Source organism: Austrofundulus limnaeus, unplaced genomic scaffold (assembly GCF_001266775.1).
Source record: "Austrofundulus limnaeus strain Quisiro unplaced genomic scaffold, Austrofundulus_limnaeus-1.0 Scaffold344, whole genome shotgun sequence".
NCBI classification, from domain to species: Eukaryota; Metazoa; Chordata; class Actinopteri; order Cyprinodontiformes; family Rivulidae; genus Austrofundulus; species Austrofundulus limnaeus.
Genome location: NW_013952746.1, coordinates 423928 through 441426, shown reverse-complemented (window position 1 = coordinate 441426; position 17499 = coordinate 423928). Strand labels below are relative to the sequence as shown.

Genomic DNA, 17499 nt, shown 5'->3' with positions numbered 1-17499 from the left:
GTAATGCCGCTGGCAGATGGATTTATTTATTTATAAAAATCATTTACGCTGAACTCATCTTAATATCCTAAAAATAAAACATACTGCTTGATCAGACATGCAGAGAGTGGGGGCTAAGCCAGCTCTGTTCTGGCTGTTTGACAGTTATTCTGTCTGGCAGTACTCGCAGCCACACAGAATGACTCCTTCTAAATATACAGCAGATGCTCAAGAAATAAGCAGAGTTGCAGTCACCCGAGTTGACTTTCGACTGCTACTCATAGAGATATATGATGCTAAGTTAGAGGCCACATAGGTCATGTGCCTTTATTGTGGTCTTCAGGAATCTTTTGAAGAATTTCTGCTTCTGTGATTTTTGTTTTATAGTGACAAACATTTATAAGACCTGTACAAGCTGTATAGGCTTATGTTCAAATGCATGTTATCTTAGTGCCGGACAGTATGAGCCAAGTTTTACATCTCAGTATTTTCAACAATTATCCCGATATTTGACTGTATTTTTCTTTTCGTCACAGCTCAGGCTGATGTTAAAATGTACAAAYGTTGCTTATTCATCAGCAAATCAGTCAGTTGAGGTTTCTCGATATCTGAAACACAAAAGTTACTGTGTATTTCTTGACTTTTTTCTTTTACTGTACCTCTGTCTATGTTGCATTTCCCTCCTCTACATGTTTATTCTTCTTTGCCCAGGTGTTGACGTTAGTCATGCATTTTGGGCACACAGGTAGGTACAGTATAGTCATGAAGGAAAACGATTGAGTAAAGATCATTATTGGGCAAATTTACTTTTCATGAAACTATCCATGCATGTCACTGAAGAGGTGTATTCGATGGCGAAAACAGGAGTTTTTTTTTGTCAGCCAATGTAAGCGGTGAATTCGCCATCCGCCACCTGATATTGAGAAGTTTGCTCCAACAATGATACTAGCTTGACCTGTGTGCTGCCTATATGCACACTAAGTGGTGCTGCATGGAAAAGTATCCCCCAGAAATAGTTTACTGGTTGGTGCCATGAAACATTCGCAAAGTCGTCAGACTATTTAAACTGGTAAGACATTTTGCTAACATGGTTGCATGACACAAATTGTGTATTTTTCTTCTCTCATCCCCTCTGCTACCCTGTTCTGTGTGCATAGTCCTCAGGCAGAACCTTTGTCTTTTGTAGGTATGCACCAAGTATTGTGTGATTGGTCAGAACTATGTGGGCGTGTTTGTGGGTGAACTACAGTGGTGTCAATCATTTTCTCTTCACCTGCTCCACTGAGCATCAGCTGGCCGAGGCTGTTAAAAGTCTTCGTTACAACTGTTTCAGCAAATTTTATATTCAAATAAAGCTTATAAAGATAATCAAAGAACTTGTGGAAGAAGATTTCTACTTTTATTCATTTATTATCATTCCTTAAAATGTATTTATTTACAATTATGGTGAAAACATTACATTTTATTTGCATCTAAATTGATGTCTGGAAATTGCCACTTGATGTTTCATGAGTCCAACTTTGGAAACGACTGGTTTAGATGTAAAATCATACAGTCAGTAAGTGTTGTAGTGTAGTTTATTTTAACTGTGGTACATGTCTGATTAATTGCATAGAAAAGCCAAATGAAAGTGTAGTCTCTTTAAATTACCTCAAATGAAGAGGTTTTGCTGGAATTTTGACAGTTGAAATTTTATTCTGTTTCTTTATGTTTCCAGCTGTTTGTAATATTTTAGTGTAGATGCGTGCAGGGTGTGTGTGTTTCTGTGTGACAGGGGTTTTTCTCACATGTGCTACATAAAGGCACCTCGGTGCAAACCTTGCTGTGGCTGGGATGTTTTCACTTGAAGTTTAATTTCATTTTCAGGGTTATGGAGTGAAACATAAGCCTTACATCTGTGCTGACACTGCTGGTTTTCAGACCAATACTTTGCTGTGATAAAATAGACACTCACCGAGTCACTGACCTCCATCCAACCCCTCCCCTCTCCCCCTCAATGGGATTGCCGTTGGTGTGGCGGGATAAGTAGAGCTTGATTGATCAGCATTGATTAAAGCTGTATTTGCCAGATGCTAATGGTTCCTTTCCTTGCAATATGTTTGCAGTTTTCCTTTCTCCCCCTCCTCTGGCTTCATATCACCTCTTTTTCATTCCTACTGTTCATTGTGCTCAGCCTTCTCCACTTGGACTTCTCCTCGCCATAAATCTGACTTTGCATTAAACAAAACAAGAAAATGGCTGAGTTAGGATGGGACAGGAAACACAAAAATAAATTGAGGTTGAAGCACATGTATGAGTTTCTTTTTACTATTATGAGCAGAGAAAATATAAATGGTACTTTACTGTTGCTTTTTATAGAGGGTTTGGTCTACAAAAGCTAAGTGACATGTTTGTTTTCCAGCCACATGTATGGCATGTGTAGACTTTACAGTGCAGATGTAGATCAGACAGATTGCCTCGGGCCTTTTTGTTCAGACTCCTCACTAACATTTGAAATGTCCACATCGATAGCCTTTCCAGCACAAATCTGATCACAGCTTCTTTGTAGAAACACACACATTTCAGAAAGTTATATCCCATAAAATATAAAATACTGGAAATATTTTTGTCTTAGTTTAGAAAGTAAGCACAGATCATTATGAAAAATTAACATTTATACTTTTAAATGATGCTAGCTTGTCAAACACTATGCCATAATGCCTAAAATCATTTGAACACCTGTACCAAAACCTACAAATGGACTTTACTCTTCCACAAGGAAGCATAGCTGTAAGCAATAAAAAGAAGTCAACTTCTGTTTTCCAAAACATCAGTTTTCTTTTTTTTCTCCCCGCTTTCAACAGATTAAAATACCGAGCTTCCTCTGCCCACACAGTCGCACCAAACCTCACCTCGTCTGCTTCACCAGCACAGCTGAAAACAGAGCAGGTAAGATTACCGCATATTATGTTTCATTATTTAAGCTTACAAATTAATATTTGTCAGTTCTGACAAACTGACTGTTATTTGCTTTGAGGCCATATCTGAACTGTCTTCAGAGGAAACTCATTGTGTAATTAAGAGGTTTTCTGTCTGGGATTTGCTCAATTACAATCATTCTTTTGGGTTTGATCATATGATATCTTTCAATGCCCAGGATGTTTGATTATAAGAAAGTGGAAATAAATGACTTGATTAAAGAGTGATATACCCGATGACCTGGATAACATCTGCTTTCCTGAGTTTGTAGATAAAGCACTTCCTCATCTGTGTGTTCCGATAATAATAAGCAGGTGAGCCGACACATGCTCTGCTTTCATAAAGAAAATCTTCACAGGCAGCCTCATTCAAAAAACATTACTTTTACTCCTCAATCAGATGTAATCATAGTTTCATGATTCCACCAGTTATTTTTTTATCGTTTTATTCTATTTGTTTGGCATGAATGTGCAAATTTGCAGTGCTTTTGTTTTGTTTGCTTCAGGGATTTTTAACCCTGCACTTGAACTATTGCCTCAAGTGTAGTCTGATTATAAATTAACCTTTTGTTTTGGGGCAATTATTGTTTGTGATCTCCTTACTCAGTTTAAAAGAGGAAGTAGTTAATCCCTTCTCTGTTATTTCTTTACAGCTTTCTATTCATTCATTTTTTTCTTTCTTATAACCATAAATCTTGTGCTTCTTCCACAAATAAACGAGTAAATCATGACTGGTGAGCTGTAGCTCACAATCCATCTGATAACTCCTCATTACATCAACGTCTGACTGTGGTTGCACTGCACACTAAATTAGTCTTTCCACTCCATCCTTTAGCCTCCTTTTCATGCACTGTCTTGGTATCATGGGACATCCTGACAAACAGCCAGTCAAAATGAAGCGACACATGCAACTTCAGCAAGAATCAGTAAAACGGTGTAGACGAAAATCAATTGAGACAGTAGGAGCAGGACAAGAGGAAAGATCTGTGAGGAAAACAAGGCGATTCTTGGGGATGTAGCTTTGTAATGCACCGTTTAGAGAGAGAGAAATGTCTCCTCCAGATAACCCAAACAGACTTAACAAGCCCAATATAGAACAGAGTCCGAGGCTTCAGCTTTGTGTTTCCTTCCAGCTGATATTTTGGTCTGTCGGTGTTGTTTTTAGTGTTTCCTGTAGAGTTTCAGTTAGGACTCAAGATTTCAGCTCCCATTTTCGGTTAGTTTTTTGGCATTTATACCACTGCTAGAGCAATACTCAGAAATAAGGATTCTTTATTTGCATTTTTCGATGTATAGTAGAAGTTAAACTGAGCTTGATCTTTTCCACGTAAACAAAAGCCTACTGTTTAGCATGTACGCCAGCAGCGCACAAGATCCAATTTGTCTGTCAAATCTTGTATCATGGAGGAAAATCAAGTTACTTCTTTAGTCATGTCAGGGAAATTTAAGCCTGTCTTTTTTAAGCTTCACAACAAAAACAAAACAAAAAAAATAAACATTAAAGACCAAAAAAATGTAGGTAATTTTAAAAGAACCGTCACTTGTCTCTTACTGCTATTTTAGTTTTTTATAGTCCTAAACTTTATTTCACTAAATGTATCAGCAGTAAACCCCCTGTGAAACACAGCGGTCAACAAGCACTACACTGTCACACAGGCCACACAAAGCACATCAAAGATGTTTTCAACTGAGAAATTCAAGCAGCTTGACACGTTATGTTTGAGAATGTTGTCTGGTAGCTTCTGTAACTGTTGCGTCTTCTTGAGATAAGGTTCACGGGGACATCTTTGCAGTCCTGATCTGTTCTCTGCACTCGAAGTCCTGATGATTTTATTCCTGGTTGGTGCTGTTCTCAAACAAGCTGGAAGTATTTCGTTGTCGTAACACGGTGTCATGCTCTTCTCTGCTTCTGTGTGCCGTCTGCCACTCATATGTACCCCCATCTGCTCTTCAAACCAGACCTTAATCTGACTTCAGTTTTCCTTATTTAAACACATGCTGGAACTTGTGCTGTCTTTTATCTGAACGTTTTTTTTTCCTAATTCTGTAAGTGCTTCCTGTACGTTCTTAAAAGTCTTTCAGTCTTCGTAAATCATTTGACTTTTGCTTGTTGACATACATCCCTGCAGCAACATATGGCAGGTCGATCCCTTCTCATCTCTGACTTAAAGGCTCTGCCTCAGTCCTGACTGATCACAGGTCTGCTGCATTGCTGTGACATACCAGTGAGGAGCGGCAGCAGTGGCACCTCCTCCACAATGATTACGCTCATTCCTTTGGAAGCTGCCCTCCTCTGCCTGCTCTGTCATTACTTCCATCTAACCAGCGTAATTACCAACCTTGGTGTGTGTTTGCGGTGCATGCGCCAAGCCCTGCATCATGCTGGGCAAGTCAGAGCCAGTGTGCCGAGAAGGGAAGGAACATAAGTGGTAGCGTCAGAGCGGGGGAGGTACATCCTTGTGATAACTAATCACTAATATGTGAGTAATTAAAAGGCACAAAATGTCTGATCTTTGTAAACTAAACTCTGTGCCAATCCTGAATACATGTGCCCAATTTGCCATCAATTTTTCTGTTTTTGTCTTTGGATTTTATTAATTTTGTCAAAATGACTCAATATGAAACATGTGATTATCTAATGTTACCTAAGGCTGCAGTTTTAGTGTCTTGTTGGTGTTAAACATAGGTGTGTTTCTTACTGATAAAACAGACTACACTCTCTCCATTGCCTCTCTCATCAGGCACATAATGAAGTCATTCTCCAGCTCTTGCAGCTGGGGCGGATAATCTGGGATTGAGTCTCGTAGGGGGATCACAGGACAGCCTTTTGAATAAGGACAGACTCTGTCAGAAAGCATGATCAGAGCCGGAGCCTTTGGCCCGGAAATGCTAGTGCTCCTCCAGAAACAAAGACGTGACACATTTGTGTGGTTTATTGGATATAGTGGGATTCTGTTTGCTCTGAATGAGATTTGTTGGCGGTTCCCATGTGTCTCTCTCTGTGTGTATGAGAATATGAGGAATGTAGTGCAGGGGCCAAAAACAAATTCAGCAAGGACTTTTAAAAATGTTATATATCATAAAACACACACACACACAGCCCACTCTGAGCAGCCTTTGTTGCTCATGTTGTACTGTATAACAAGAGTTATATAATTCACAACCAATTCAGCTTAAAATGAGAACTCTGGAAAGTTACACTCCTGGTTTTTTTAACTTCCTCTAGATGATCAAATCTTAGTTTCACAAAACAGGCAGACAAAACAATTGAATTGTGTTATAAACTACACGGGAAAGAAAGGACATCTTAAACCCTGGAAACTAACTGGAGCACATTGAAAAGGCGCTGTATTTTCAGATTATGTGGGTGTTCTCGGAGAGCAACTCAGTCTTAGATATTTCAGTGGCTTCATCAGTTTGAAGAGAGACTTATGGAGATAAGTGCTTTAACCTGAAAGTGGAGTGCAGCCGAGGTGAATGAATTAAGCAACTTTTACATTTTAGACATCTTTCTGAAACTCATTCAAAAATAATCAACCTTCTCAAACTATTAGAACTACACTTTTCTATATTTCATCTATGGGTTTGGCATGAAGTCTTTGTACAGTTGGCTGTCGTTGCTTTTGCTTTTCTGTTTTCAAAATGTCAGTAAATACTTATAAACAATATGTAAGATTCAAGCATAAGATCGTTTGCCTTTTTCATGTAGTTTCAGTCCAAATACACTTGATCTGAGCTGCTTTTTAAACCGAGGAGGAGCTGAGCCAAATGTCATGTAAAAGCAGGAGGAACAACAAATGGGTCACATTTATTTATCTTAATTCATGCTCTTAAATTTTTAATGTTTAAACCATTGGCATTGTTGTTTTAAAGTGATTTACAACACAAAAACATTTGCATACACATTGGAAACTGTAAAAAGATAAATAGGAAATACATTAAGCATCAGCAGTTCAAAAATAGTTTCTAAATAAGATAAGTTCCTACAAGGCCATTGGTTTCTTAAGATTTGATGCTGTGTGACTGTCATGTTGAAGCACACTGATGTGGTTCACTGAGCAATGCTTCGCTCTTTCCTTCCCATTTCTGGCTTCACCCAGCCTCGCCCCTCAGGCTGATGCTGGGTTTCTGCATGCTCTTGTCCTTTTCTGTCCTCCAGTATTTAATCCTTTCACTTTTTATGACGTTCTATCACACCAAGTTCTGATTATTTCTTGTTTCTGGCGCTCTTTAGAAAGAGTGTTTTGTCTGTCTTCTTTGTCCATACAAAAGAGTCAAACCAATGCTTTTAAACAGTGCATAAAATAAAGTCTTTGTGTGCAAATCCAAAGTGTTGCTGTTCATGTTTTAATATGAACTGCAATGTTTTAGAGGGTTTAACTTTGCAGCAAAGCAAAGCTTCATGTCATGTGGGTGGTATGAGTGCGTGTGTGTGCGTGCACAGACACACAGTGAGTGATAATAATATCCCTTGTCAGCCTCCTGAAGATTACCCCAAATGGAAGAAATCCGCTGTCATATCCCCTCACCTGATTTTCTCAGTGTTTCACAGTTGAGTGACTCACGTTTCTCAAACCAGAGCTGAATTTTTCTGCGGTTCTGTTTGGGAGATGTGGACCGTGGATTCAATTAAAGAAATTCTAAATCTGCATTTTATCTACTCTGAGGCTGTTTTATTTGGATAATTATTTTCTTTTTCTTTTTTCTTCTAACAGAATACAGGAAATAACCCCAGCAGGCGAGGAAGAGGAGCAGCCTTTTTTCAGACCAGTCCCACAATGCACCGTTGAAACGTTTGTTCACCTGCCAGTTAAAAGCAATGTGTTTGGGCGCTGGAAGCCACAACATCATTAGCAAAGTGTTTGCAGGGCCTCTCCACTCCCTTTCACCAAGCGCCCCTCCTGAGATGGGATGCCTGCAGACTGCCCCTCTGCCCTGAGCTCTCCTGGGCTGTCATGAACAGCTACAGAGACGGAGGGGTAACTTGCACCTCCTCAGACCTTCTAGATGGAGGTGGAGGTTTGCCCCAGCCCAAGTTGTTTCGTCACACCCCTAATGGCCTCCCAGCTCCCGGCCCAGCCGACCCAACGATCCAGTCGCGCGTCTCCGTGCCCAAAATGGGTGTCCGTGCGCGGATTGCTGAATGGCCTCCACGTCGCGCACAGTCCCGGGAGTCGCTGCTTGAAAATGGGCAAAATGGCAGCAATCACTATGACGACCTCTCCCTTTCATCTTCTGTTCTGTCATCTGACGTCAAGTTGGTGCGCGGGGGGCTCGCCAGGTTGCCCCAAAGATGGTCAAAGGATGTGGAGTTCAGCGGAGGAGGGGTTATGGGGGAGAGAGGTTCACCTGTCAACTCCAGAGTGTTCCGACCCTTGAGACAGCGCTCCAGCAGTGAAGTGACGCTGAGTGAGCAAGATGACAATGAGGTGAGTCTTTTTGTTCCTGCATCAGTGTTAATACAGAGCATGTTTAGAGTAATTATATTTAACCATGTGCTCTACATTAATATTTGATTGACAATCATGGGTAAAACACATCTTCTCCTAGGTTGTGGTCCGTGGAGGTGTCGGGATGGGGAACAAGTTCCGAGAGTACGGCAGCACCTCTTCAATCAATGACCAGGGCATTTCTAATCTGAGTTTCTTTGACATGATCAGCCAGTTCAACCAGGTGAAGCCCGACCAGCGCAGCTCAGCACCCACACAGATTGGGGAGCTGCTGCGCCCCCAAGACTCAGCGCTCAGGGCACCTCTACCCTCTGCTCCTTCACCTGGTCCTGCATCCGGAGATGACCAAGGAACAGGAAGGAGGGACGGTTCTGAGAGAGTCCGAAAGAAAAGTGGAGGGACCGAGTCATCACTGGGCACCTCTGGTTTGCTCCGGAAGATCCGGAGTTCTAGTAGAGGGGAGCTGGACGGAGGAAAAGGAGAAACTAATGAAGAGAGGGGAGGGAAAGGTTCCACAGATGCCTCCTACAAACCGTGGGTTTGTCCTAAGAGCTTTGTCCACTTCGATGCTCAGAGCATCCTGTTTGACCTCCACGAAGCAGCGGCTCAGCGCAGCTTCGACACCCAGCGGAGGAACACGGCCACAGGTGCATCAGCTGCTTCAGTGTCTCCCTCTATCCCCAGCAGATCGTCAGCTCCAAACTTAAATGAACATATTTACTCCAGCATCGAGGATCTGACCCAGAATGTTGATCCGGGCACCACAACACCCTCTCTGGTTATGGAACCTTTGGATGGGCCATCGACCAACAGCTCAAGCCCATTGCTTCTCTCCTGCCCTCACTTTGTAAATGAAACCGGTGGGCACTCAGAGCGAAACATCAGCTTCCTCAGTTCATCAGTGGAGCGGGGAGATGGAGAAGGAGGAAGAGGCTGGCTGAGGAAAAGTAACGCTAGCATGTCGGTGCTAGAGATACCAATTGAACAGCAAGTGTCAAGACTGGAAAGACTGAAACTGTACAGTATAGAGCACGTTGACCTGGGGGCCCGCTATTACAGAGACCACTTCTATGAAAAAGGTAAAACAGATGTTTATTTTAAATCAATGCCATCATTTCATCATTACAATCTTAAGATGGCTATTTCCACTTATGCAAACTAATGCAGTTTAGTTAAAGTCCAATGGCATGATTTTATATTTTACTCAGAATTAGACCCTTATATTTGAGTCACCATGAATGTTTTTGTGTTGTTTAACTTTTAACATCCAGCTGTGCATGAGCTGGGCAGAGAAAACTGGCAAGCCTCCAGAATTTTTGAAAAACACATGTAGCTGCCATTGTAGAGTTGGCAAACTCGAAGCTGATGATACAGCACCTGCCTCAGGATCACACCCAGTACCAAACACACCAGCCAGCTCAGCTTTGTTTTACACCTGGCTTTTAGTGTAACTTCAGAGAGGAGCATGTTTGGCTTGTTTGTGTGCGTGCATACATGTGGGCATTTGTTGTCAGCACCACTTCTTCAGACACTTTTGATGATACTTACCCCTTGGCAAGCATCATCTGGCTCCAGACTAATTAGTGCCAGATGTTATTAGGAGCGTGTGCGCAGGCAGGCGAGCTTGTGTCTGTGAGAGAGACACAGGCCTGCAGCGACGCAAATAAAGGTTACCGTTCCAAAAATACGTGCATCTGCTGACTCCATTCCAGCTTAGTTGTCCCCCTGAACAATGCTGTGATGTATGTTTGCTGTGATGTGCCTTGTGTCCATGTCGTCTTCAAAACGTTGACATTTCTGCCACGGGACATGGCACAGACGATAAACAGGCATGAGGTTCCTAACATTTATGACTTCACAATTGACTCTAGTAAATAAATGGAGAATAATTCACGGAAGCTAGATTTATTCTGAAGGTCTGGATAATTTTAGATAAGTCAAAATTGTTTTGTCTTCTTGTACAATGATGCTCCTACATTAACATGAAAAGGTTCAATATCTAATAACTTTGTAATCCTTTAATCCTCACCTCTTCTTTCAGGTAGATTTATAATTGCTTAAGTATTGATTACCAGACAGTTGGCCATTATTTTATCCTTTTCCTCAACTATCACTGCATATTTTTCATTAACTTTTTACACATAAATGCCATCCAGTTTAACTAAATGTTTTGCAAAGAATTTAAAAAGAACCAAAAATTTCAGAATTTAAAAAAGTAAAGTAATCCTACTGAATATAAAAGCAGACAATTTCCTGTTGTTTAAAAAAAATATTACCAGTAGTTATTTTCATTTAAGAATTTTTAACTAAGTTTTTTAAATTGTTGATGGTTGGAAACTTTGTCAATCAAATAATAAATACAGCATTTAAAAGTTGGAAATTGTAGCTTCTCGTTGATAAGGAATCGTGTCAGAACATTTTTGGTCTTTTTAACAAGAACACTCTTAACTAATCTAATTTTGTGATGTACCAAACTATAGACATAACACAGGCTCATGTTCAGACATAAACACGTGGATCTTTCTGCACAGTACAAACTGTAGCCTTGATGACCTCTGTCCTTCACCAGAGCACTCAAACTACTTTGGGACGGATAATAAGCTGGGACCTGTCGCTGTGAGCATCCGCAGAGAGAAACTGGAAGATACCAAAGACCTGAAAGACCAGTACCAGTATCGCATCATCGCCAGAACAAGTGAGGTAAGCACTTGTCTGTGGGTGTTTGTCCTGAAGCTCTGAGTGACAGGGTGAAGGATGAGTCAGCCACAGGAAGCACGTTCGAGTTAATTCCTCACCTACTTTCAGTTTATCCTCCCTCACCTGTGACAACTTGTGTCCTCTTTGCCCTGATTATTACCTCCGCTGCTTCCCACCTCACCCTCTGCTCACCCCCTCTCTCCATCCTGCCAGTGGGAAAATTCCAGCTGTTCAAGTCCCAGCGCATTGAAGACAAACCAAACACTGGCGGCTCTGTCTGAAAAAACTGGCCCCTCACCCAGCCACTTGTCTGCTTAGCGGGATCAAATCTTTGTGGTGCTTATAATGACACGCAGATAGTTTGGTAGAAATAACTTGTGGGTTCTTTGCAGTTTTCCTTAGATGTTGCTGAAGACTTTTTTGTGCAAATTTTGTCACAAAAATGGTGTTTTCAGGGCATCAGATTTATTTTTCAAAGCTTTTTAATTTAACAAAAAACCATAAAAAGTTAATGATTAAATGCTTTTATTGTTTTAGTAAGACAATTTTGTTTGCCTGCATTCATCATAGTTGCTAATTTTAACTTGTCTTTAAAACCCCAAGATAGTCACTTAATTAAGGCATTCAACTATGTAGATTTTCTTTAAGAAGGGAAATGTATGTATAACCGATTTAATCTAATTATTTCTAAGCTGTAATTGTTAGTAATGTTGTTTTCCTTTCCAATTTATAGGATAACACAGTTCTAAGTTGTTCTTTTTTTAAAGAATTGTTGACTTAATTTTAAAACGTATTGTCCAAACGTCAAGAGCACACAAAGCTAAAACAAAGAGGGCTCCTATTCATGGATTCATGCAGTCTTGGATTGAGTTTATCCCTCTGTGTGGTTGATGTGGTGTTGTTTTTAGCTGGATTACACGGCTGCCTGGCCTCATCACTTTAACTCTGTTACAACAATGAAGCCTGTCTGTTCAAGAACACAGAGCTAAGCTAACAGAGGCAACCAGCGCACCCAGGCCTGCTGTTCCCACACATGAAGGCAAAAAAAATGGAGATTGATCACTGAATTTATTCTCTCTCACTCAGGCCGCAGCACATCTCAAATATCCCTCCTCTGTAAGTCTGTCATTTAACTCCGCAGCACTGCTGACACAGCAAGGTGGAGAGACTTCCTCATTCTCTCGTCCTTCTTTCACTCTCCGTCGCACTTTTCAACACTTGCCGTCCCCCTCTTCTGATATTCCAGCTCAGCGCGTCGCTTTCCCCACCGTCGCACAGCAGCTGACGAGCTGAAACAAAAGCTTCATAACTTCAACTGCTTGTCAATCAGTTTTGTATTTCTCTGCAGCACATCTGAGTGTCTGAGGTTCAGCTGTCTCTCCGACCCCCACCAGCACTGGAGCCCGTCATGCATTTTTAATAAACCCACATGTGAGAGAGCGTGGCGAGGAGGCAGTCCACTTTTCCCAACTGTACCGATCCGATGCGATTATAGTCTCACTGTCTTCAAGTGGGTCAATTTGCCCTCAGCAGGAGTCGGTGCACTGTGACTTCTCAACACTGAGCAGAATATTAATTCACATTATGCTAGTGTAGAGTCTCAGTCATCCAGAACGTGGCAAATCCAAAAGAAAAACAAACAGATACAACAACTGGACTTAGATTTTTGTAGTTGAAGGTATTTCATTTCCCATTCAGGGAGTTTTCTCCATTAAAATTTTGAATTAAAGATATTATTTTACAATAATCAATTCACATCCCTCCACTCAGAGCACTTTCACTGTGTGTCTGTGAGTCTTTGACAGAAGGAAAAAGCGTCAGAGCAGCAGGCCATTATTTTAAGTACTACAACAATCTTTCTTTTGTTCAACCTGCTTTAGACTTCAGTTACTCGTATTTATTTCCACAGGCACGGTGCTATATCTGAGTGTGTGTGTGTGTATATAAATTAAACTGCCGTTGATTTTAACCCCTCTCTTTCTCCTGCCTGTAGCTTGTAACCCTGCGAGGCTGCGTTTTGGAAGATGCGGTGGCGTCCACGGAGAAACACGGCACGGTTCGAGGTCTTCTTCACAAAGAGGTCCTGGAGCAGGTTGTGCCCGAGTTAAACGTCTCCTGTTTGAGACAGGCGCTCAAAACCGCCAAAGTCAAAGATCAGCTCCTGAAACTGGATGAACAAGGGGTGAGTTTAATGCGTCTGTATTTGCAATAAATTTTGTGGTTTACCCAATAAAACTGGATGCTGGATTGCTGATTCGTTACAAGCTCCCCTCAGCCTCAGTACAGTCAGCATAAATAACAACTGATAAGGTGAAACATCGGCAGTATGTTGAGATAGCGTCTGTGTGTGTCTGAAACTTATAAAACTGATAAACTGTTGGTTCAAAGTACAACGTCTGTGTAGTGAAAATTTTGCGAAGCTGGGCTTCGGCAACATTATCTCACCTTTTTATTTAACGGTGAGCGAAGTGCAGCATAAAAGTTTTTTTGCCAGCAGGGGGTGTGTTGTTTGTGTAGGTGGTTTATACATCAGTGAAACTGCTCTGTGTATGAGTAAGCAAGTCCATACATCACACACGCACACACGCACACACACGCACACACACACACACACGCACACACATGACAGCTCAATTAAATGCTCATCTGCTGACACAAGCTTTGTGTAGAAGCAGGAGGTTTTAAACTGTACAGTTTTAACTGTTTGTTCTTTGTGTGTGTGCAGCTGAGTCAGAAGCACAAAGTGGGTGTTCTTCTATGCCGAGCGGGTCAGCGCACAGAGGAGGAGATGTACAACAACGAGAAGGCATCACCTGCCTTCTCTGCCTTCCTGGAGCTGCTGGGGGAGCAGGTGCTCCTCAAAGGATTTGACAAATACGCTGCGCAGCTCGACACAAAGAGTGAGCACCTCTCTGTAATATAATACAGTTTGCTGTAACTTTGGTTCAGTTTCCTGTATGCAAAGAAACACAGGGGTCTGAGTGACAAAATTAACTTTAAAATTCTGTTTTACATTAAGGTGATTTTTGCCACGCTCCCTATAAAGGTCCTTAAGATTAATTACCTGTGGCAGCCACCTTACATGAGTTTGGTAATCAGTTTTAGATATACAGCCAATGATTATTTTCACAGAGTTTTGTTAGAGTCCAGATATTTTGCTAATATATATATATATATATATATAAAGGCATGCACAGACTTACTGGTAGGTAATTACAGTATCACCCCACCTTCATGGCGAAGGGCAAAAGGGAAGTTATGGGTTATTCTAGAGCTGAAAAGCACAATAATTAAACAATGTGCCAAAACCCCTAGAGAAGCTCAGTGACTGAGTCACAGTCTGTGGAAACACATCTGAACCAGAAAGTCCAGTTCAGCAACACTGTGTTATCTATAATTAACTTACGATTATAAAAAATGTATTTTCTTCCTCCTCTGAAGCTGACTCAACGGGCATCCACTCCCTTTACACGACCTACCAGGGCTACGAGGTCATGTTCCATGTGTCCACCATGCTGCCGTACATGCCCAACAACCCACAGCAGGTAAAAACACACAACCCCTAATTCAACCTGAGGCTCTGTCCTTTGTAGCTGGGCAAACATTGCTGTGCATATATGAAAGGGAAAAAAAAAACGCACAGCCACCTTTTGTTGTCACCCAAGGCTTTTCAAAGCATGCCTGTGGTTGTTAATTAGAACTTCTGCCTTTTCTTCTGAGTCATAAAACAGCAACGATCCAAGAAGTTGAAACTTGTTGCTGGTGTCGCCTTCATTTACTTTCTTCTGCCTTTTTTTATTTTATTTTGTCTTTTGGGTTTTTATAGCCTTTGTTGTTTGTGGTTTTTCTGTCCGCCCTGGCTTTTCTCCTTTTCCTCTCTGCCTCTCCGCCTTTAACTGGATCACAGTTGGGTGGGGTTCAACAGTGGGTAGTTATTAGTGTATTTTCTCCCTTTATTGGGGCTTTTTTATTATTAAAACATAGCTGCAGTGTCTCTCATTTTCACATCTTTACAACATGGGTTGTGTGTAGAACTACATGTAAAATAACGTTAATGTTTGCGTGAGAGGCTCACACGTGTGCACATGTGCTCTGAAAATCCCTGTAGGTGCTCAGGATTCATTTGTATATTTTATGTCACTAGAGATACTACAGAAGAGAGTAGACTACACAGAAGTCATGTTCAGTTAAAACTATTTTATTTTAAAGATGAATAAGCTTTTTTGTGTAGCAGCTCACTAAATCAAAGATTTGACTTTTTAACGGTTTGAAAAGTTGAATGTCTGTGGAAAACATTAAACCCAGAAGATGTATTTTCATAAACGGCACAATAACTCCATCCAGAGGTTTAGACGCTGCAGTAGAAATGTCATTCACTTACTGAGATAAACCTCTAGGTGGCAGCATCTGACATTAAAAATAACCCACAGTAGAAGAATAAAGCCAGCAGTATAAAAGCTGCTTTGAAGCTTTTACATTCAGAAAAGAAAAAAAAAAGCTGAATGCAGGCCTGTGTTGCACAACAATCTTACAAAAAGTAATTGTTAAATGTTTGATATCAACATGTTGCATTACATGAGAATAAATATTGAATCAGAAAATGGTCACATCACATTTAAAAATCAGATTAAACTTCTTTCTTGTTGCTGCACATTACATAAAGCTTGATGCTATTTTTTTTAAACCGCAGCCTACAACTGCAAGTGAATGATGCTCCTGTGGGCCAACAGTGGGCTGCATTACGTAATTGGTACTTTCACACTTCTGAGTGCAGATGAAGAGAGGATTGGCATGCACTGCAGCACAGGAACAGCCTGGACTGTGTGCCATGTTTCCAACATGAACACAGACAGACGCAAATAATCCACACAGAAGGCAAAAGCAAATTACATAAAGAGTTGTTGGTTTGTGTCTGGCAGAGAATGTCAGACTTTCTGTGGGGTACAGAACCCATTATTTTATTAAATTGTCATTTTAACTTTCTTTTTTTGCCTTAGCTCCTGCGAAAGAGGCACATAGGGAACGACATTGTCACCATAATCTTTCAAGAGCCAGGAGCCCTGCCTTTCACCCCTCAAAACATTCGCTCCCATTTCCAGCATGTCTTTATTGTTGTTCGTGTTCACAAACCCTGCCCTGACAACACTTGCTACAGGTAAATATTTACAGCAGAACAAGCAAATGTTCTTCTTACTCATTTCATGATTACTTCACATGATTTCCATCAACCTCCTCCCTCAGTGTTGCTGTGACCCGGATGAAAGACGTGCCTCATTTTGGACCCCCCATCCCCAACGGAGCCACCTTCCGTGACCCAGAGACTTTTCGCAACTTTCTCTTAGCAAAAGTTATCAACGCTGAAAACGCAGCGCACAAGTCGGAGAAATTCCACACCATGGCGACGCGAACGCGGCAGGAGTATCTGCGAGACCTGGCCGAGAACTACGTCACCAGCGCGCCGCTCGAATCAGCCGGGAAAATCATCCGCTTTAAGAAACGTGAGCGCTCGAAAGCAAGAGAGGGTGCCGAGCTGGGGGCTGCAGGGGCCATCGCCTGGAGGGTCCTGGCTCAGGACTTCAGTGGAGGAGGTGCAGAGCTCCCCTGTGCTTTGGGTATCTCAGAGGAATACGTGCTCCTCATAGACTGCGCCACCAAAGATGTGGTGTTTAACTGTTTCTGTGGGGACGTTATTGGCTGGACACCGGAGCGACTGGCGTTAAAGATCTTCTATGGAAGAGGGGACCATATTGCTGTGAGAGTACCAGATGGCTGTGCGCAGGATATCAGGGAGATGGTGCAAAGATTAAAGGTGAGAGTTCAGAGTTTGACCTGTTTTCATCATCAGACCGTTTCAAAGCTAGCTGTTCTTCATTGTGTCTGTTTTTTTTTCTGGGACTATGGTTTTTATGGTTTCATTTTTAAAACTGGTTGTTCTGCTTGATTAGTCATGTCATCTGCCTTATCTGGTTTCAAGATCAGGGGATTTCTAATATTAAGTTTTGAGTGTTTACTATCCTACTATGACTTATTTTTCTTCTTTTGTCTGTTTCCTCTTCAGAGGTCACAGTGAGTCATTAGGGGTGGGAATCTTTTACTCTTTCACGATTCGATTCAAAATCGATTTTATTTTTTCATTCAAAACTCAATGGGAGCCCATTTGTTGTGTTCCTGAAGTGCTTCATCTTCATTTTGCAAATTTTGCACACAGTGAAGCTCAAGTCAAACTCAGATTCATTCAGTAAAAACCAAAATGAGCCCAAATCTTTGCATTCAATGAAGAAGGGGTCAGTTGAATCTCTGTTTCCTCCAGTTTTGTAGTTTCCTCTTTGTTTTGGTGCTTCCTGCACATGCATACATTCCAGAACCAGCTCCATGTGACGTCAGGATGACCCCTTCCTTTATATACAGTATATATA

At 41.4% G+C, this 17499-nt stretch overlaps 1 protein-coding gene across 3 annotated transcripts in view; it reads left to right on the top strand.

Annotated features, from left to right (window-relative positions):
• Positions 1-7814: 7814 nt before the first annotated feature.
• Positions 7815-17499, top strand: part of sipa1l3 (signal-induced proliferation-associated 1 like 3) — a gene marked incomplete at its 5' end in the record, with an annotated part of 24178 nt that continues 14493 nt past the window's right edge. For all 3 annotated transcript variants that reach the window (XM_014022835.1, XM_014022836.1, XM_014022834.1), the window contains 8 exon segments: positions 7815-8365; positions 8487-9465; positions 10956-11086; positions 13077-13265; positions 13809-13983; positions 14525-14628; positions 16081-16238; positions 16325-16892. In XM_014022835.1, the coding sequence (XP_013878289.1) occupies positions 7815-8365; positions 8487-9465; positions 10956-11086; positions 13077-13265; positions 13809-13983; positions 14525-14628; positions 16081-16238; positions 16325-16892 (2855 nt within the window).